Raw genomic sequence first — 19,789 nt, 5'->3', positions numbered from 1 at the left:
CCTGGCCACTCCAGTCCCAGCCCCTCCCAGCAGGAGGTGCTGTAGGGAGCATGTGACTGGGAGCCCCAAGGCGCAGCCCCTGACTTTAGGGACCACAGCTGTGAAGAGTCAAGTGACTTATTGGGGGTCTCCGTAAGTAGAAGCTTGAAGTCAGTGTCGGTTGAGAAGAGGCTGGGGCAGTCCGGGGTGGGTGGAGGAGAAGGGGGGCTCTGCACAGGGTAGCTGCTTGTGGGGGCTGGGGCAGGAGCTGGGGCAGGCGCCCAGGAGCAAGGCTAGCAGGGGGTCCTGATCCGAGGGTGACCGGAGCCCTAGAAAAGGACTAGAGGGACGTGGGGATCCTGGATCCAAGGCTGAAGGTGAACGCTGTCTGTTCAGTAAGGTGAATCAACCAGGCTCTGGGAGGGGAGTGGAGTCTAGTGGTTGGTGTGGTGGGGAGACTGGATTAGAACCCAGGAGTCCTAGCTCTGGAAGGAGAGTGCCAGGCGGGCTGGGAAGCAGGACTCCTGCATTCTGTTCCCAGTTGCATGGTCGCTGAGTCCCACCAGGGTGCAAGAGGAGGGGAAACTGAGGCACATAGGCAACCAGGGTGCAGTGATCTTGTGGGGCGCAAGCTGGCTGCAGGGCAAACCCCCAGCTCCTGCAGTGCCCTCTCCCTCTCCTCCGTAAGCAGGAGTGCAGACTCGTCTTGAACGGCCCCGTCCCCTGCGTTGAGGATTCTTGCATGCCAGCCGGTTGGAGCTGCACCACGGGGCCCGCTCGCTGGGCTGGAACACTTCCGGCCTGCTGGCGGGCTCTCAGTGCCGCTGACTCAGCGCCCAGGCATCCCAAGGTGTGCTCAGCATCTGATAACCTGCCTGGGCAAGGAGCTGCGTGAACCGGAAGGAACCCGCCCCGAGCAGACAGTTCGGAGGAGCCACCGTTGGGACAGGAGGATCTGATCCCGAGGACTAGCCTAGACTCCTCCGGAGCCGGGTGAACAGGCAGGCTCCTCGCAGGGTAAATGGATCCGAGAGGGTTACATGCCACGGCTGCTTTTGGCACTTTGCTCTTTCCACGCCCGCTTCTTATCGCCTTCCCCTCTTCCTCAGCCTCTTTGCACAGCGTTACCCACAAAGCCACCGGCACGAACGTTAGTGGTGATATTACAGTCGAGTCTAGAGCAGTGGTTCTCACCCAGGGGTCCGGGGCCCCTTGGGGGGGGCCGCGTGCAGGCTTCAGGGGGTCCGCCAAGCACATCTGGCATTAGACTCGCTAGGGCCCAGGGCAGAAAGCCAAAGCCCTGCCGCACAGGACTGCAGCCCAGGGCCCCAAGCCCCGCCACCCGGGGCTGAAGCCTGAGCAACTTAGCTTTGCGGGGCCCCCTGTGGCAAGGGGCCCCAGGGAGTTGCCCGGCTTGCTGCCCCGTAACGCCGGCCTGGCTTTTAGATGCAGAACATCAGTTGTTGTGGCACAGCTGGGCCGTGGCGTTTTTGTAGCGTGCTGGGGAGGCGTCAGAAAGGAAAAGGTTGAGAACCCCTGGTCTCGAGGCCCCGACCGGGATCGGCTTCCCCCCTCCCCCCCCGCCATCGGGCTGGGTGCTGCGCAGGTCCCAGTTGAGATTGGGGGTGCCCCTGCCATGCGGCTCAGGCAGAGGGAGAGCGTCTCTGCCCCGAAGAGCTCACAGTCTAAGGAGACAAAGCGAGAGGAAGGATTGTTAGCCTGGATTTTACCATTTTGTCTATTTCTCATTGTCTGCAGCGCCCGGCACAACGGGACCCTGATCTCAGCGGGGGCAGGGCCTGTCTCTCACTGTGTGTCTGTGCAGTGCCCGGCAGAACGGGGCCCTGATCTCAGCGGGGGCAGGGACTGTCTCTCGCTGTGTGTCTGTGCAGCGCCCAGCAGAACGGGGCCCTGATCTCAGCGGGGGCAGGGACTGTCTCTCTCTGTGTGTCTGTGCAGCGCCCGGCACAACGGGGCCTGATCTCAGCTGGGGCAGGGACTGTCTCTCTCTCTGTGTCTGTGCAGCGCCCGGCACAACGGGGCCTGATCTCAGCTGGGGCAGGGCCTGTCTCTCACTGTGTGTCTGTGCAGCACCCGGCAGAACGGGGCCCTGATCTCAGCTGGGGCAGTGTCTGTCTCTCACTGTGTGTCTGTGCAGCGCCCGGCAGAACGGGGCCCTGATCTCAGCTGGGACAGGGACTGTCTCTCGCTGTGTGTCTGTGCAGCGCCTGGCACAGCGGGCCCTGATCTCAGCGGGGGCAGGGACCGTCTCTCACTGTGTGTCCGTGCAGCGCCCGGCACAGCAGGGCCCTGATCTCAGCTGGGACAGGGCCTGTCTCTCACTGTGTGTCTGTGCAGCGCCCGGCACAACGGGGCCTGATCTCAGCTGGGACAGGGACTGTCTCTCTCTGTGTGTCTGTGCAGCGCCCGGCAGAACGGGGCCATGATCTCAGCTGGGGCAGGGCCTGTCTCTCGCTGTGTGTCTGTGCAGCGCCCGGCAGAACGGGGCCTGATCTCAGCTGGGACAGGGACTGTCTCTCACTGTGTGTCTGTGCAGCGCCCGGCAGAACGGGGCCATGATCTCAGCTGGGGCAGGGCCTGTCTCTCACTGTGTGTCCGTGCAGCGCCCGGCACAGCAGGGCCCTGATCTCAGCTGGGACAGGGCCTGTCTCTCACTGTGTGTCTGTGCAGCGCCCGGCCCCGGGGTCCCTGATCTCAGCTGGGACAGGGCCTGTCTCTCACTGTGTGTCCGTGCAGCGCCCGGCCCCGGGGCCCCTGAGCTCAGCTGGGACAGGGCCTGTCTCTCACTGTGTGTCTGTGCAGCGCCCGGCCCCGGGGCCCCTGAGCTCAGCTGGGACAGGGCCTGTCTCTCACTGTGTGTCCGTGCAGCGCCTGGCACAGCGGGCCCTGATCTCAGGTGAAGGCTCTGGGTGCTGTTGTAATGCACACTGGGGATGTGAAAGTGGCGCTGGCACTGGCGGCGACCCAGCAGGCCTGCGCCTTGGGGTTCCCGTTGGCACCGGGCCATGCTGATTCAGCCCTATGGAATGACTAGCACCTGTTGTGCTAATGGATCAGGCAGAGAAGCGGTTAATGGATGACCAGCAGGAGTAGGGGGCAAAGTCCTCAAGGCAGTGGAGGGCGGGGGGAGATCCTTGTCTGCTCTCTGACCCTGGTAGGAAACTGCCCTGTCCTGAGGTCAGAGGCTGCGACAGATCAGGCTGCGTGGGTCTGGGGGGAATGGGCCGGGAGGTCAGAGTCCGGGAGGGTGGGGGCACCAAACCAGTTGCTGGGAGGAAGATGTTGCTGCTGACCTTTGACCTTTCGTCATCCAGGTGACCATGGAGTTGGCCAAGGAGTCGCTCAGGAAGGAGCTGGAGGAGGAGCTGAAGCTCAGCACCGACGAGCTGCGGAGCCACGCGTGGTACCATGGCTGCCTGCCACGGGAGGTACCCACGATTCCCATCTATTAGGTGTATTATGGTAGTGCTCCAAGGCCCCAGCTGAGGTCAGGTCTCATTGCCCTGGATGCTGCATAGATCCAGAGAGAGGCCCTGCCCCATGGAGCTCAGTCCCGCCGCCCGGAAGGCTCGGTATCCCTGTTTTACGGAGGGGAAGCCAGAGGTGCAGGGAGGGGAAGGGACTTGGCCAAGGTCACACAGAAAGTCAGTGACAGAGCCAGGGATGGAACCCAAGAGTCCTGACTCCCAGCCCCCTCCCTGCTCTAACCACTAGACTCCACTCCCCTCCCAGAGCCAGGGATGGAACCCAGGAGTCCTGACTCCCAGCCCCCTCCCTGCTCTAACCACTAGACTCCCCTCCCCTCCCAGAGCCAGGGATGGAATCCAGGAGTCCTGACTCCCAGCCCCCTCCCTGCTCTAACTACTAGACCCCCCTCCCCTCCCAGAGGCAGGGATGGAATCCAGGAGTCCTGACTCCCAGCCCCCTCCCTGCTCTAACCACTAGACTCCACTCCCCTCCCAGAGGCAGGGATGGAATCCAGGAGTCCTGACTCCCAGCCCCCTCCCTGCTCTAACCACTAGACTCCACTCCCCTCCCAGAGCCGGGAATGGAACCCAGGAGTCCTGACTCCCAGCCCCCCCTGCTCTAACCACTAGTCCCGCTGCCTGCCATCCCCACCCATGAACAGCCCTTGTCTCCCCAGGAGGCAGATTCCCTGCTGGGGGAGGACGGGGATTTCCTGATCCGGGACTCAGGCTCCAGCCAGGGGGACTACGTGCTGTCGTGTCGCTGGCGGGGCGAGCCCCTGCACTTCAAGATCATCCGGGTGGTGCTGCGCCCTCGCCTGGGCTACTCCCGCACCCTCTTCCAGTTCGAGCAGGACCAGTTCGACAACGTGCCGGCCCTGGTGCGCTTCTACGTGGGCAACCGCACGCCCGTCTCGGAGACCTCGGGCGCCGTGGTCTCCCGGCCCGTCAACCGGGACGTGCCGCTGCGCTGGCTGCAGGAGCGCTACCGGGCCACCGGCCAGCCCCGTCTGGACGGGCAGGAGCCGGCCAAGGGGGACGCGGCTCCCCGCAGACTCAGCCTCCGCAGGCTCACCGCTGGGGAGATGGCGACAGAGGGGAACCTGCTCCGGTGAGCGCTGGGATGGGAAATGGCCCTGGTTAGAACTCGGGCTGGGGTGCTGGGAGTCAGGACGCCTGGGTTCTCTGCCCAATTCTGGGAGGGAAGTGGGGTCTAGTGGTTAGAGCGGGGGACGGGCTGGGAGTCAGGACGCCTGGGTTCTCTGCCCAATTCTGGGAGGGAAGTGGGGTCTAGTGGTTAGAGCGGGGGATGGGCTGGGAGTCAGGACGCCTGGGTTCTCTGCCCAATTCCAGGAGGGAAGTGGGGTCTAGTGGTTAGGGGATGGGCTGGAAGTCAGGACTTCTGGGTTCTCTGCCCAATTCCAGGAGGGAAGTGGGGTCTAGTGGTTAGAGCGGGGGACGGGCTGGGAGTCAGGACGCCTGGGTTCTCTGCCCAATTCCGGGAGGGAAGTGGGGTCTAATAGTTAGAGCGCGGGACGAGCTGGGAGTCAGGAGGCCTGGGTTCGGTTCCCAGCCCTGGGAGGGGAGTTGGGGGTCTGGTGGGTTTGAGCAGGGAGGACTCGGAGTCAGGACTCCTGGGTTCTATTCCCGCTGTACCATAGAGTCGCAGTGTGACCTCGGGGGAAGCCCATTCCCCTTTCCGTGCCTCAGTTTCCCCATCAGTGAAGTGTGTCTTCTGAGCCTCTCATCCGGGGATGGGTTGTGATGCTCAATTCCTTGCTAAGCGCGTTCCGAACCCAGGGGGATAGGGGCTGCCCTGATTATTAACCCCGTGTCTGCCAAACTGCCCCCCACGCTGTGGGTTGGGTCTGAAAGGCTGGTCCCTGGTGCTGTGCCTGACTCACACCAGTGACTCGGGCTCCAAACTGGCTTCCCCACGAATGATCACGTTCCATGGAGCAGCCCAGATCTGACAGCCAGGCCCATTACTCCGGCATCCCCTTCATTCTGGGCGTGGGCCCTTTGCAGCTTGGGGGTCTGCAGTGGCCTGGGGCTCACGGTGTCACCGCTTCTCCCTGCAGAGTGAAAGACAGGAGTGGGAGCCACCCCACCGGGTTGGATCAGCTGGGCCGGAGACCCTCCCTCTACACGGCGCAGTCAGACAGTAACCTGCGGACAGGTGCGTGGGGTCCGGGGCTGGAGGGCAAAGGCTGCCTCTGCTGGGGGGTATTAACCCCTTCCGCCACGTGGGGGGTACAGGGCAGGGGTTGGTTTGGCTGCCACCTTCAATGCAGTTCCTCTGGATTGACGCTGGTGTAACAGGATTTGTGCAGCTCCCTAATGCAATGCTCCCAGGTGGTACCATAATACACCTAATAGATAATGTACAGTGCCTAGCACGCTCATGGAGTGGGGCTCCTAGGTGCTACTGTAATATTCGCTTCTTGGCTCTCTGTGAGCTGAGGGGTGAAATCATCTAATAGACGCCTTAATAGGCAGCAGGTTTAAAACAAACAAAAGGAAGTATTTTTTCACACAGCGCACAGTCAACCTGTGGAACTCCTTGCCAGAGGATGTTGTGAAGGCCAAGACTGTAACAGGGTTCAAAAAAGAGCTAGATAAGTTCAGGGAGGATAGGTCCATCTATGGCTATTAGCCAGGATGGGCAGGGATGGTGTCCCCAGCCTCTGTTTGCCAGAAGCTGGGAATGGGCGACAGGGGATGGATCACTTGGTGATTCCCTGGTCTGTTCATTCCCTCCGGGGTACCTGGCACTGGCCACTGTCGGAAGACAGGATATTAGGCTAGATGGACCTTTGGTCTGACCCAGTCTGGCCGTTCTTCTGTATAATGTACAGTGCCTAGCACGCTCCTGGTCCATGAGCAGGGCGCCTAGGTGCTACCAGAATACATCTAATAGATAATGTACAGTGCCTAGCGCAACAGGGTTCTGGACCATGACAGGGGCTCTCAGGCGTTACCATAATACACCAAATAATGGACTCCTTACAAACCAGATCCTCAAGCTGGTGTAAATTTGCATCTCTCCACTGACTCCAGTGGAGCTATAGCCTGGGGATCTGGCCCTGCTGCATAGCACCGCAGCTCCGATTGCCACCCCGCTGCTTTCACGCTGGTTTAACTCCCCTGTCCCTAGGGGAGCGACTCCGGATTCACACCAGTCCTGGCTGAGATCAGAACCAGGCTCGGTGGGGTCCATGCGTCCGGCTGCTCCGTTCCCCGCTCTGACATGGTCCCATCTCCCTCTGCAGGCAGCCCGGAAGCTCCAGCCGGCACCCAGGAACGGGGCGAGCTCCCGCCCCCCTCGCCCGTCTTCCGCACTGGCAGCGACCCCGTGCTGCGGCCCACCGCCCCCCGGTGCCTGGACCCCGAGGGGGGTGCAGCCCTGAGCGGCTCGGAGGGGCAGCTGCACTCCAAGGCTCCCCCCAAACCCCTGCGGGCCCCCTCCATGCTGGTGGGCGACGCCTCCCAGGAGCAGCTCAGCACCTACTGTGAGCTGGTGCCCAAAGCCCCGGCCGGCCTGCGGAGCCACGTGGCTCGGCTGCACACCGAGGAGAAGTGGCGTGGCCGGGCCCGGGCCACGGACACGGCCTTTGGCTTCCTCGAGGACGAGGTGGCGCCGCTCCCCCGGCCGCGCCCCTATGAGGAGGAGATGGAGGGCTTTGTGCGCCCCCTACTGGAGACAGCCTCCTCCTTCCAGCCCCACAGCTTCCACTCGCTCCTCCTGCCCCCCGACAACAAGCCCCTGGAGCCTGGCGCCCTCAAACGGCTCAAGGACCTTTTCGACCGGCATGACTGCCGGACCATGGCCCTGCACATCCTCTACATAGACTGTCTGGTAAGGGGGCGCTGGGAGCCAGGACTCCTGGGTTCTATCCCTAGCTCTGGGAGGGGAGTGGGGTGTAGTGGTTAGAGCGGGGGGGGGGGGCGCTGGGAGCCAGGAGTCCTGGGTTCTAACCCTAGTTCTGGGAGGGGAGTGGGGTCTAGTGGTTAGAGCGGGGGGGGGGGGGGCTGGGAGCCAGGAGTCCTGGGTTCTAACCCTAGTTCTGGGAGGGGAGTGGGGTCTAGTGGTTACAGCAGGGGGGGCGCTGGGAGCCAGGAGTCCTGGGTTCTATCCCTAGCTCTGGGAGGGGACTGGAGTCTAATAGTTGGGGGGGGGGCAGGTGCCAGGACTCCTGGGTTCTATCCCTAGCTCTGGGAGGGGAGTGGGGTGTAGTGGTTAGAGCAGGGGGGTGCTGGGAGCCAGGACTCCTGGGTTCCAGTCCCAGCTCTATTGCTAACTCACTGTGCAACTATGGGTCAGTCCCTTCCTTTCCCCCTGCCTCAGTTTCCCCAGTCTGTACAGTGGGGGGATGATAGTGCCCTCCAGGGCAGTGGGGTGTGGGGAGGTGAGCTGGTTGTGAGGCACCACTGCTTTGAGACCCTTTTAGCGGAAGACCCCACAGAGCCATAGAATTTAAGGCCAGACAGGATCATTGGCCTGGATATCCCAGGCTACCAGCGCCACCCAGCACCCAGACACTAAACCCCATCAGCATGGATGGGTGGGTGGCGTCACCCCTGCCTCTAACGGCCCTGAACCCCAGGACCTCCTGGGGATGCAATCGGACCCTCGGGGTAAAAACTGACCACTGGGGTCTGTGCACTTATACCTGAGCCAGGCACAGCGGCTGCTCCGCTCTCCCCCGGGGGGCTTGTTATCCTGTGCCGGTGGCCCCATCTCGGACCTCTCCAGCCCAATTAATAGGAGCGCTCCTCTCCTCTCGTGCCCCAGCCCCACCCATGGTCCTCAGGCTCTCCCCCGCCAAGAGGGCCCATTGGACTGGCCCTTCCCAGAGTCCGAGACCTGCCAGCTTAGCTAAGCTGCAGCCTGTGGGTAGAAGGGGTTAAATATTGAGCGGGGGGGTTGTTTAGGGGGGTAGGGGATCTCGGGGGCTGTGGAACTGTCCCCACCCTAAGGAGAATGGGTAGGAGCCCCATAGCTCCGCCCGGAAGCAGGAGATCCGGGTAGTTATAGCGGGTTGGGGTTGGCACTGCCTGTGAGGGGAGAGCGCCCCCTCCTGAGCCCCCCGCCCTGCTCCTTTGTAGCACAGCGCCCCCTAGTGCTGTGCTGGGGCATTGGGGTCAGAAGTAACTGTGTGGGGAGAGCGCCCCCTATTGATCCCCACTCCCTGCAGCACAGCGATCCTGGAGATGGGTCAGGGGTGGCTTATGGACCGACGGTGACCCACCCTCCCTGGTCTTTGGATGGCCCTGCTTGAGCCTGGCTGGGGGTACTGCTCGCTCCCCAGTGAATGTGGAATGGGGGGATCAGAGTATCCAGGGGCTCGTCAGTGTAATGAGAAAAACCCCAGGCCCCTTGGGGGACCCAGTGATCTGGCTCCCCTCCACCCCCCCCCCCACCCACCGGCAGGAGGGTCCCTTTGTCCCGGCAGGTCTCGGGCCCTCACCCCTGCGCTTGTTTGTTGCTTGCACCAGGCTGGCAGGATCACCAGGGTGCCCAGGGAGCAGCAGCGGGCGATGGGGGTGAGCTCGGGGCTGGAGCTGATCACCCTGCCTCACGGGCACCAGCTGCGCCTGGACCTGTTGGAAAGGTACCGGCCTGGGGGAGCAGGGTGTGGGGACAGAGGCTGCGGGATGAGGCGTGGCAGTGTTGAAATGCGGCTGCCTCTGGGGGAGCGCACGAGGGTGGCTAAATAGCTGCACGGCAGGATTTGCACCGGCAGGAGGAGGAGCTGGAGTCTAATTAAAGCCGCGGGGGAAAGTTAGAATAAAACATGGCTGGGTAAAGCCTTTACTGACCACAGCCTAGGGTAAGACTTAAGGGCTTGTCTACATGAACATTTAGTTCGCGGCAAGCTAGGGTGGGAGCTTCCCTCCCGTCCACATAGTGCTGGCTATGCTGGGGGGGCTAGGTCAACATAGCTGTGTCACTCGGGGGGGGTAGAGTGGTTCACACCCTGAGTGCCATAGTTATACCACAACAGGTGTGTAGTGGAGACCAGATCTTAGAGCGTGGCCGGCTGGAGCAAGTGCCCACCCCCAGCGTACTGCGAACGAAATGTTTGTTTGTGTAGACAAGCTCAGGGGTCTCATGAAAGATGGCAGAGCGCCTCCTAGCACTGCGCTGTGGTACTGACTGCCAGGGGGAGAGCGCCCCCTCCTGAAACCCCCCACAGCACCATGCTGGGGCATTGGGATCTGCACTGACTCCGGCACGTCTACACTACACCACACCCACAATGCGGACCCTCATCACGGCAGAAGAGGTTTTTCCCATCGCTGTAGTAAAGCCACCCCTTCCCGTGGCAGTAACTAGGGCAACGGAAGAATTCTTCTGTCACCCTAGGGGTGTCTACACTGGGGCTTAGCTATGTCATTCGGGGGGAGGGCAGGGAAGTGAATTTCTCACACCCCTGAGCACTGTAGCTAGGTTGACCTATGTTTTAAGTGGAGACCAGACCTCAGTGGGGAGCGCTCCCCCTTCTGAGCCCCTCCCTATGTTATGCATGGGGGGGTTCCCTTGCAGGTCTCCCATTTAACACACGACCAAGCCCGGACCTGCTTAGCTTGCCCTAGGTAATGTCCACCTCCCTTGAACAGCTACAGCCCGGGCTCCCCTGCATGCCCTGCTCACGAGTGGTAAGGCTCAGCCCCTGCGGTGTCTCTGTCCCTTCCAGGCACCATCTCATTGCCCTGGGCATCGCCGTGGACATCCTGGGCTGCACGGGGGCCGTGGCGGAGCGAGCCGCCACCCTGCACAAGATCATCCAGCTGGCCGTGGAGCTAAAGGGCTCGGCCGGGGACCTGTTTGCTCTGTCGGCCGTGATGAAGGGCCTGCAGCTGCCCCCGGTGAGGGGCGGGCCGGGGGGTGATTAGCTCCTGTTCCCCATGGAGGCCGAAATAGAGGGATGGTTCAGGCTGGCCCATAGAGAGGGGCGTATGGAATTGTCTCGTCAAGGAACGGGCTGTGAGCCCTGAGGAACAGACTATGGGGAGCAGAACTGCCTTGGTCCCCACTGGGGGGAGGTAATGTGTTCTAATGGACTAGGAGACCAGTGACCTTGGACAGGTCGCGTCTCCTCTCTGGCCCTCAGTTTCCCCTGCCCGCACTGGGTGTGTATACAGTGAGCTGTTCAGGGCAAGGACTGTCTATGGGTCTGTGCAGCGCCCAGCACACTGCGGGCCCCGATCTTGGTCACTTGGTCTGCGCAGCGCCCGGCGCAGTCGGGGGTCTTGAGTTGCTACAGCATAATGGGATCCAATAGGCCTTGATCTATCCCTAAGGAACGGGACTCCCAGCCATCTGGCAAGTTGCCAGGGTCTGGTCAGTGGTGCTTGCCCCAAGGCAGGGCACCCGCCGTAGCCCCCCAATATCTCACTCCTATCCCCGTGTCCCCACCACCACCCCGCAGATTGCGCGGCTGGATCAGACGTGGCAGAAGCTGCGGCAGAGCCACACCGAGAGCGCCATCGCCTTCGAGAAGGACCTCAAGCCCTTCGTGAAACGCCTCCACCGGGGGGAAGGTGAGACGAGGCCCGCTGGGGGCCCTGGCCATGGACCTGAGAGGGGATGGAACAAACTGGGGAGGGATCTGCCTCGGGGAGGAGGGGATGTGGGGTGAGTATCATGGGGGTGAATCTCGCCCCAGGAAGAGAGGGCTGCAGGGGGTGACTGACACCTGGAGAGGTGGGAATTAGGCTGGGGGGGTGGGTAGCCTCACCTGGGCTTGTGTCCCACCAGCCTGGGCTGGATCACAGCCAGGCCCCCTCCCCCGCCTCTGTTGCCAAATGGTACAGGTCCCCTAATTGTGCTGCTATTCCCCCCCTTCCTGCAAGTACCCTTTTATGCCCCTATGCCAGAGCCCTGGCCCAGTCCAGGAGGATGGCTGGCCCAGTGGTTAGCGTGCTGGCCTGAGACTTGGGAAAACCAGCTTCAATCCTCTGCTCTGCTCCAGAGTCCCTGTGGACAAATCACATAGTCCCTCTGTGCCTCAGTTTCCCCCTCTGTACAATGGGGATGAGAGCCTGGCCTCTCTGAGGGTTGTGAGGATAAATGCATTAATGACAGTGAGGGGCCAGGGGGGTGGGTGCCAGCTCAGTACCTAAGATGGAGCGGACGTCTTTCTGTCCATGTCTCAAATGGGGTCTGATCCTCTTCTCCCAGCAGCCTCTGCAGTAAGCCTCTGGGCTGTCTGTAGCTGCACCCTTTAGACCAGGGCTGCATTTCACCCTCCATGGCCAGTCCTCTTAATCTTATTATTCTAGCCCCACCCTGCAACAGCAAAGCATCATTCAAGTAGGAGGGAGAGAATTAGACCCTCCCCAAGACATCCGACCCCATACAGTGTCCCATTGCAACTGACTACTGCCAGGTGTGACATGTGACGGCTGGAAGCATCTACAGTCATGGGGGAGGGCTGGGGTTTCACTGCAGTTTCAGGGCAGATCGCTTCTGGGCCTGTTTGCCTGATGCATCAACCCCAGTGGCCAGACTTGCAGAGACCGAGGCCTGAGATAAAAGACCTACTGCTGCTGCTGCTGGACTCTTCTTCCAGCTCCAGCGGCCACGGTCTGCATGTTTGCTGCTCAAAGGATCTGGGTTGTCGGCAGATCGGGGTGGGCCAGATTTGTCTGGGCAGTAGTGCCTGGCCTACAAGGCACAGGTTGGATACGTGAGTAGGTACAGGCCCCTGCTTGAAGGTGGCTCTCCGACGCCTTGTCCCCGTGCTGCAGGGAACTCCTCCCAAGGAGAGGTCGCCATCCCTCACCTCCTGCCTCTCATCAGCCTCATGGAAGGGGAGCAGCTCTGGGACGACCATGAGGAGAGCTGCGACCTCCTCCTACGCACACTGGAGTCCGCCCGCTCCATCGCCACCAGCGCTGGGGCCTACAAAGCCACCGCAGAGGCTAAGCTCCAAGGTAGGGCTGCAGGGAGCTGTGTGGGTCAGGGGCTGGCTAAAGGGTTTCCAGAGCCTCATAGGAGTTGTAGTTCAGTTGCCTCGTTATACTCCCCATTTTCTCTGGGCTGGGTTCCCCAGCTGGACTACATCTCCCATGATGCCCCCCTGACCTGGGACTCCCATGCTGCCATTGCTTCACTGCACCATGAAGCGATGCTGTGGTGCATCATGGGAGACGTAGTCCAATGAGGGAGCCCTGCCCCTAGAGGTGGTGGTGGATATGCAGCCACTGCACTCCGACTCCCACAAGGCACAGCCGAGGCCGATCCAAACAGTAATATTCTCAAATCCAGCTTTGATGGAAATGGTTTGAGTAGCCCCAGTGTACGTGGAGCCAGTTCTTAGGACCCCGGCCTGTACCTCCTGTACCTCTCAGCCCTTCCCTGGTATCTTCTCTCCTCTCCCTAGGCTTCCAAGCCACGCCGGAGCTCCTCGAAGCTTTCCAAACCGAGTTCGCGCTCCGCTTATTCTGGGGCAGCAAAGGAGCGGCCGCGGACCGGGCCGAGCGCTACAGGAAATTCGACGCCATCCTCACGGTGCTGTCCCAGAAACTAGAACCAGCGGGGAAAACGGAGCCCTGAGTTTCCTCCGCCACCACGGCACGGACCACGAACAATGGCTTGCAGTGCCAAGTCAGCACAGGATGGAGGAGCGACCGCGGCCCAGTGCCTGGAGATCTCTCCACGAGCCAGTGCCAGTAGCAGGATGAGGGAAAGGAAACTAGCCCGAGACCGAAAGCCTTCCAGGCCCCACCGCCGCAGAGGACGGGGGAGACAGATTTCCGCGGCTTACGCCAGTGCAGTATTCTGCCAGCCCCCCGGGCCTGGCTGCTGGAGGCGGCTGCTCCGTGTACAGAAGCTTGGGGGAGTGGGAAGGATTGGTGGACCTATTGCACCCGCGAGCCTACGGCTTTTTAAATGCAAAATGCCACTGCAGCTCTAGCTTCCTCCCCCTCTTTGCCAACGTGGGAGGGTGTGAGCTGGTGAAAGGGAGCGGAGGAGCAGGGGGGGGATTTCCCCCCGCCAGCAGAGGAGAGGTGGCTGGAGCAATAAACCGAAGCCTTCCAGCTGGCTTGGAGAATTGCTGCAAAGGGTAGCGCCTGTCACTGGGGTGGCTGGAGGTTACGTGGGGGCGGAGGCTAGGGGCTGAGTTACCGCCTGCGGGGACTGGTGCAACAGGAGCAGGGCTAGAACTCCACGCCCTGATCCTTTCCACTGACTATGGGAGACTTAGTGAAAAGGCTCTCTCCGCCCCTGCCCCCTTCTCCCCTGCAATGAGCAGGTTTTGTGCTGCCCTCAATGCATTAGGGGAGCTCCCCTGAGTCTGGGTGGCAGGGGGCTGTTATCTCTGCCCCAGGGATGAAGAATTGCCTAATGGTTACAGCAGGAGACCCCTGGGTTCTGCAGCCAGTTTGGGCAGGAAGCAGGCTGCAGACGGGGTGCAGGCTAGGAGAGGCCAGCCAGGGGTTAGACTAGGATGCTCGGCTTCTGCTGTCAGCCGCGCTTTAACTAAAGCATCCTAGTGTCGTCCCCTTCCCCCCCCCCCCCGGCCCCCGACCTCAGCCCAGGGCAGTGGGGAAGCGAAACCAGACAACGCACCACCGAGGGGAACGGTCCGAGCCAGGCTGTCGTGTTTTCCTGCCCCCCCCCGCGTCTATGCTCACGTGAGGGGAACCAGCTGGAGTCGGTGCCCGTCCAATGCTGCAAGGAGCGGCTGGCCAGGAGGGTTATGGCCAGGAGAGCCTAAGGTGGGGAGTTAAATGAGGGTAGTTACAGCGAGGCTTAGCCCTGTGTGGACGCTCTGAACTCAGGCTCAGCCCTTGTCTATGGGGGAAGCTGGACCACTCGAAGCGAGGGTGGGAATTTAAGCCCCCTGCTCTGAATAAGCCAATGCAAATGGCAGCTGAGCTAAACTGCTATTCCATTCGTGGGGGCCCCCTCTCTTCCCCACAACCACGGTGGAGTAAGAAGGGGGGTGGTTGGAGACAGCACAAGCGTGACTAGGCCCCTGCTCCAGCAGAAAAAAAGCAGTTTAAATGTTGCCTCTAACATGGAAGTAAAAGTACCATGTCCCTTATGGGGAAACCAAGACAGGCCTATGGTCACATAGCAAAATCATAGACTATCAGGGGTGGAAGGGACCTCAGGAGGTCACCTAGTCCAAGCCCCTGCTCAAAGCAGGACCAATCCCAAGACCCCTAAATGGCTCCCTCAAGGATTGAACTCACAACCCTGGGCTTAGCAGGCCAATGCTCAAACCGCTGAGTTATTCCTCCTCTCAATGGAAGGCAAACCTACTTGAGCCCAGGCCCCTCCCACAGCTAAGAATAGAACCCAGGAGTCCTGACTCCCAGTCCCCCTTCTCCCCTGTGCCTAGCACTGCTAACGGAACCCAGGAGTCCTGGTGGCCAATTCCCCCTACTCTAAACCCACTAGCACCCTGTGAGGCCACCTGTGTTCTAGTTGCAGGTCTGCCACTGTGCAGCTGGGGGATTGTCACTGCTGCTGTGCCTCAGTTTCCCCAAATAGACTCATAGACTTTAAGGTCAGAAGGGACCATTATGATCATCTAGTCTGACCTCCCGCATGATGCAGGCCACAAAAGCTGACCCTCCCACTCCTGGAATAATTCTCTCCCTTGACTCAGCTGTTGAAGTCCCCAAATCATGATTTGAAGACTTCAAGTTGCAGAGAATCCTCCAGCAAGCGACCCCTGCCCCATGCTGCGGAGGAAGGCGAAAAACCTCCAGGGCCTCTGCCAATCTACCCTGGAGGAAAATTCCTTCCCGACCCCAAATATGGCGATCAGCAGAACCCCGAGCATGCGGGCAAGATTCTCCAGCCAGACCCTCCTTGACCATTGTTACCAATTACCAGCGATGGCACGTTATTGACCTATTGACTAAAATCACATGAAAAACAGGGATGAGCGCTCCTTAGCCCTGTCCTCATTGCAAAACCAGGATGCATTTCTACTGCCGGCTAGCCCCACAAGGGGTTGTACATCACATTAGCAGGGGCACAGGTAATTTACCTCCACAGAGGTAGTCTAGAACAACCCTATACCACCCCCTCCAAAACCGGGGCTGGCCTCAACTAGCTACATTGCGTTTAAAAACTTCCCAGACCACATCCCCAGCCGGGCCCTCCAGCACATTAGGAAAAAAAAGTGCCCTTAACTTGTGTTAGCCAACACACTGATACAAGGTGAAGTTCCAGTGAAGACTGGGCGTAGCCTCAAGGAAACCTTAAGCCGCTCCATAGTTTGTAGCTGGACCTGCTAGTGCATGTGAAAACTACACCCTGCCTCGGCCACACTAGAGCGTCTTCCTCTTATGAGGAGAGGCTGAGGGAACTGGGATTGTTTAGTCTGCAGAAGAGAAGAATGAGGGGGGGATTTGATAGCTGCTTTCAACTACCTGAAGGGGGATTCCAAAGAGGATGGATCTAGACTGTTCTCAGTGGTACCAGATGACAGAACAAGGAGTAATGGTCTCAAGTTGCAGTGGGGGAGGTTTAGGTTGGATATTAGGAAGGTGGTGAAGCACTGGAATGGGTTACCTATGGAGGTGGTGAAATCTTTACCCTTAGAGGTTTTTAAGGTCAAGCTTGACAAAGCCCTGGCTGGGATGATTTAGTTGGGGATTGCTCCTGCTTTGAGCAGGGGGTTGGACTAGATGACCTCCTGAGGTCCCTTCCAACCCTGATATTCTAGGATTCCCATGTATTCGAATCCCTCAGGGTTTGGCTTCACAGGACAGCTGCCCCGCTGTCGTACTGGAGTGAAAACGCTACTCTGCCAGCAGATCTGCTCCCGTCAGCGTAGTTAATCCTCCGCCCCGAGAGGCGGTGGCCATGTTGACAGGAGAAACTCTCCCATCCTCATAGCGCTGTGTACACAGGGGGATAAGTCAGTATAACTGCACTGCTCACGGGGGTGGATTTTTCAACCCCCCTATATCGACATAGGGCTGTGGTGTAGACCTCGCCTTAGTGAAGACAAGGCCTGGATGTCTGGCCCGGGCCACCACAGTGGGGTCCTGCTCTCAGCTGGGGGGCTTCTAGACATGACAGTAACATACACAACCAACCGTGCCCCTCTCCCTAAGAGCAGGGTGGTCTAGGTGGTACCGGAACACAGACGAACCGCTCTGCTCCCCTCCCACGTCCCAAACAAACTGAGGCCTCAGTGCCACAGAGTCTGTATTGTTTTTATAAACTTAAAAACTGCACAGGTGGGGGTGGGGAAATCAACTATTTACATAAAGTGTAAAAGGCACCAGGCTGCAGTGGAAATACATTCTATGGGCTCCGGCCCAGCGACCCCCAGACCCACTTCTCAGAACCAGAGGGGAGACAGGATCTGCCCCCTCCCTCCCCCCTAGGGTGAACAGAAGCCAAGACAACTGGGACATTTACACTTATGTTACAGGTTAACTGAGGCATAGGCTAAAATGAGCAGTAATTGGCCACTGTATAAAAAGCTAATATATTAGAGTCCTCTAAAAAAAAAAAAAAAATTATTACACAGAAGGGGTTGGCTGCAGCTCGGACCCCTGGGCTCCCACCAACGAGATCAGCCTCCCCCGCCCCCCAGGGGACAGAGTCATTGATGCAGCAGGCACTTTTCGCTCTTTTTTTCCTTGGCTGGGCGAGTTCTGGAGTCTGGGGAATAAAGTGCATGTCGTGGCCACAGTGGCGGAGGGGGAAGTGGGCTGGAGCTCGGCCAATGATGGAGTTGGTGGCAGCAGCTGTAACGGGCACTCACTCCCACCCAGGGACAGGTGAATTCAGACCCGCGGGCCCTGGCAGAGAACGCACGGAGGTTCAGGACCCGGGGCTCCCGGCTGGCTGGCGCCTCTGTTCCATTAACAGCCAGGCTGGCGCCAGCCTAAGTGGGGAGCCACAGGTCCCGGGTTCGAATCCCAGGAGGGAAACAACCAACCCAGGACTGAGGTTTATCATGCTGCTTAACACGCACGTGGACGGCGCCCAGATGCCAGGGTGACGAGCATGGAAGAATAGATACAGAGGACACTTTCTATTCCATAAGCGCCCCCCCCCCCCCCCATGGGCTCTGCCCAGCACACCTTGATGGAACCTGCATCCCTTTGCCCTAAGCTAGCAGGAGATGGTGCAGCTCCCTTCACCCCAGAGATCTCATGCACCCCCCCCTCCCTACAGGGGGAAATAATAACAGGCTCCTATGAGCCCTGCACTGGAGGGGGTGGGGGGGCCGTAGGGGAACCCTGTCCTCATTGAGTATAGAGGGATGGAATCTGAACCATGCCCCCTTGTGGACACAGGGATGATTGCATCCACACCGCTGGGGGAAATGTGGGGTTCGTAGCCCAGGTGCTTAAGAGCAGGGGAGGGGGTGCAGCAGCTGCTTTTAGGGGGAGGTTGAGTTACTCACTCACAGGGGATCTGACGGAGGGAGCGCAGTATGGAGTATGCAGGGGCAGCAGCCAGAAACCCAGTCCATCCCTTCCCCCAGCACCCACTGCAACCTCCCCCATAAGCGGAGAGGCCATGCTGAAATGTGAAATTCCACAGAGCTGGGGCTTGGGCAGAAGGGGGTGGAAGGGTTTCTCCTTCCCCTCACAGGCAATGTGCTTTGCAAGCGGGCACCACTGCTTGCCCACGAGGGCCACTTGTCTATGCAGGGCCAGAGGCCACTTCCACGCCTGTACCCCTGAGTCCCAACCCCCAGGTTCCAGCAGCGTTGCTCCAATCCCCGCCACCCCCTGCAGCTCCACGAGCCAGCTGCCGCTCTCCGGGCGGGCGGGGAGGCCCGAGCTCAGTTCAGGGTGACCCGCAGGTAGGATGTTGGCACGTAGCCCTCGCCCCCTTTGCTCCTCCGCACCCGCGTCCAGCCGTCGCCTTTGTCCTCCTCCATCAGGCTCAGCTCCTCTCCCTCCGTCATGGAGATGGTGCCTTCGCTGGAACCTGGGGTGATGGGGAGGAAGGAAAGGGGTAGGGGAAATCAAGGCAATGGGGTTAGAAGAATCACTCGTTTCAGAGCTCAGCTAGGTTCCCCCCATCCCTGTGATAGGAGGACCTGTATGTTAGAGGTCCTAGGACTCCAGGGGGATCACACCCTCTGTACCCCTTCCCCAAGTCCACATAGCTGGCTGCAGTAATAGGCCACTGGGGGCTGGAAGTTTCCCCTGGAAGATAAGGGTGAACGGCACAGACCCTAAGTGACCCTTCTTTGTCCCCCATTAGCCAAGAAATATCCCAGTGGGCAGCTGTTAAAGGGGAACTTATGCCAAACTCCTACCTGGAGGGAGGGGGGTGGGGTGGACTGAACAGGGGTTTGGAGATGTAGCCCGCTTGGCGGTGAAGTCTCCAACCCCTAAGCGGGATTTGAACTCAAGACCTTCAGTATTAAAATAGGTTCCTACTGTATGACCTAAAAGGAGGAGTTCTGTTAGCAGCCAACGGTAGTAAGACTGTTATCCTGATTGCACACCAGTCACGTGGGGGTGGGGGAGGGGGAAGTGGCTAAGGATGGTTGAAAAATTTCCAGCAGAAAATTGGTTTTTGACTAAATGAGATTTTTCAGGTAAAGTATCTGCTTCCCATGGAAGTGTCAATTTTCTTTTGTAAAATTACCCCAAAAGCAGAATATTTTGATGAGGAAATGCTGCCATGATGCCTCATGGGAGTTGTGGTTCAGGTGCCTCACACTCCCATTCTCCTTTCTGGGCCCAGCTCCCAAGCTGGACTTCATCTCCCATAATGCACCATGGCCCAAAGACTCCCATAATGCACTGTTTCCTCAGTCAAAGAGGGGCAAGACCCTGGTGAATCATGGGAGATGTAGTCCAACCAGGGAACCTGGCTCAGAAATGTCTTGGGACAGTACCTTCAAACTGGTACATGGCCACACAGGTGCCGATGGGCGAGGCCAGGTCCTCCTCGAAGTCCTCGTCAAACTCCGTGTAGATCGGCTGGTTCAGGGCATCCTGGCTGTCGTCGGAGTGGGTGGCGTCAGGGCTGAGGGACCAATGAGGAGACAGGGTGAGCGGCTGTTTCTGGGGGTAGCTCCAGTCACAGGGAGTCCAGGGTGGCTGTTCAGAAGCAGGAGTGTGGTCTAGTGGTTAGAGCAGGGGAACTGAGAGCCAGGACTCCTGGGTTCTAATCCCCACTCTGGGAGGGGTGCAAGAACTAGTGATAAGAACAGGGGGGCTAAGAAGCCAGGACTCCTGGGATCTATTCAGACAGATGACACCCGGCCCAGAGATCCCAAACCGCACATGCGGGTGAGGATTCAGCAGCCCCCACACCTGGGTATTACGGCCACCTGCTCCCCCTAGCTCCTGGGGATGGACAT

General features: G+C 59.7%; 2 protein-coding genes across 2 annotated transcripts in view; one reads left to right on the top strand and one right to left on the bottom strand.

Annotated features, from left to right (window-relative positions):
• The first annotated feature begins 3,320 nt into the window (after positions 1 to 3,320).
• LOC135891755 (breast cancer anti-estrogen resistance protein 3 homolog) lies at positions 3,321 to 13,032 on the top strand. The gene is made up of 9 exons (XM_065419418.1): positions 3,321 to 3,428; positions 4,145 to 4,578; positions 5,549 to 5,646; positions 6,740 to 7,326; positions 8,967 to 9,082; positions 10,169 to 10,340; positions 10,904 to 11,015; positions 12,225 to 12,410; positions 12,860 to 13,032. Exons 1-9 carry the CDS (start codon positions 3,321 to 3,323, stop codon positions 13,030 to 13,032), a joined length of 1,986 nt encoding a protein of 661 aa, XP_065275490.1.
• A 5,218-nt stretch (positions 13,033 to 18,250) lies between these two features.
• The window catches only part of TRIP10 (thyroid hormone receptor interactor 10), a 34,754-nt gene continuing 33,215 nt past the window's right edge, over positions 18,251 to 19,789 (bottom strand). The window contains exons 14-15 of the mRNA XM_065419627.1: positions 19,322 to 19,452; positions 18,251 to 18,399 (exon numbers count right to left, since the gene is read on the bottom strand). Coding sequence (XP_065275699.1) covers positions 18,251 to 18,399; positions 19,322 to 19,452 — 280 coding nt within the window. The remainder of the gene's footprint in view (positions 18,400 to 19,321; positions 19,453 to 19,789) is intronic.

Source organism: Emys orbicularis, chromosome 19 (assembly GCF_028017835.1).
Source record: "Emys orbicularis isolate rEmyOrb1 chromosome 19, rEmyOrb1.hap1, whole genome shotgun sequence".
Taxonomy (NCBI): Eukaryota; Metazoa; Chordata; order Testudines; family Emydidae; genus Emys; species Emys orbicularis.
The sequence above is the reverse complement of the archived record's forward strand: the minus strand, read 5'-3'. Positions and strand labels throughout refer to the sequence as shown.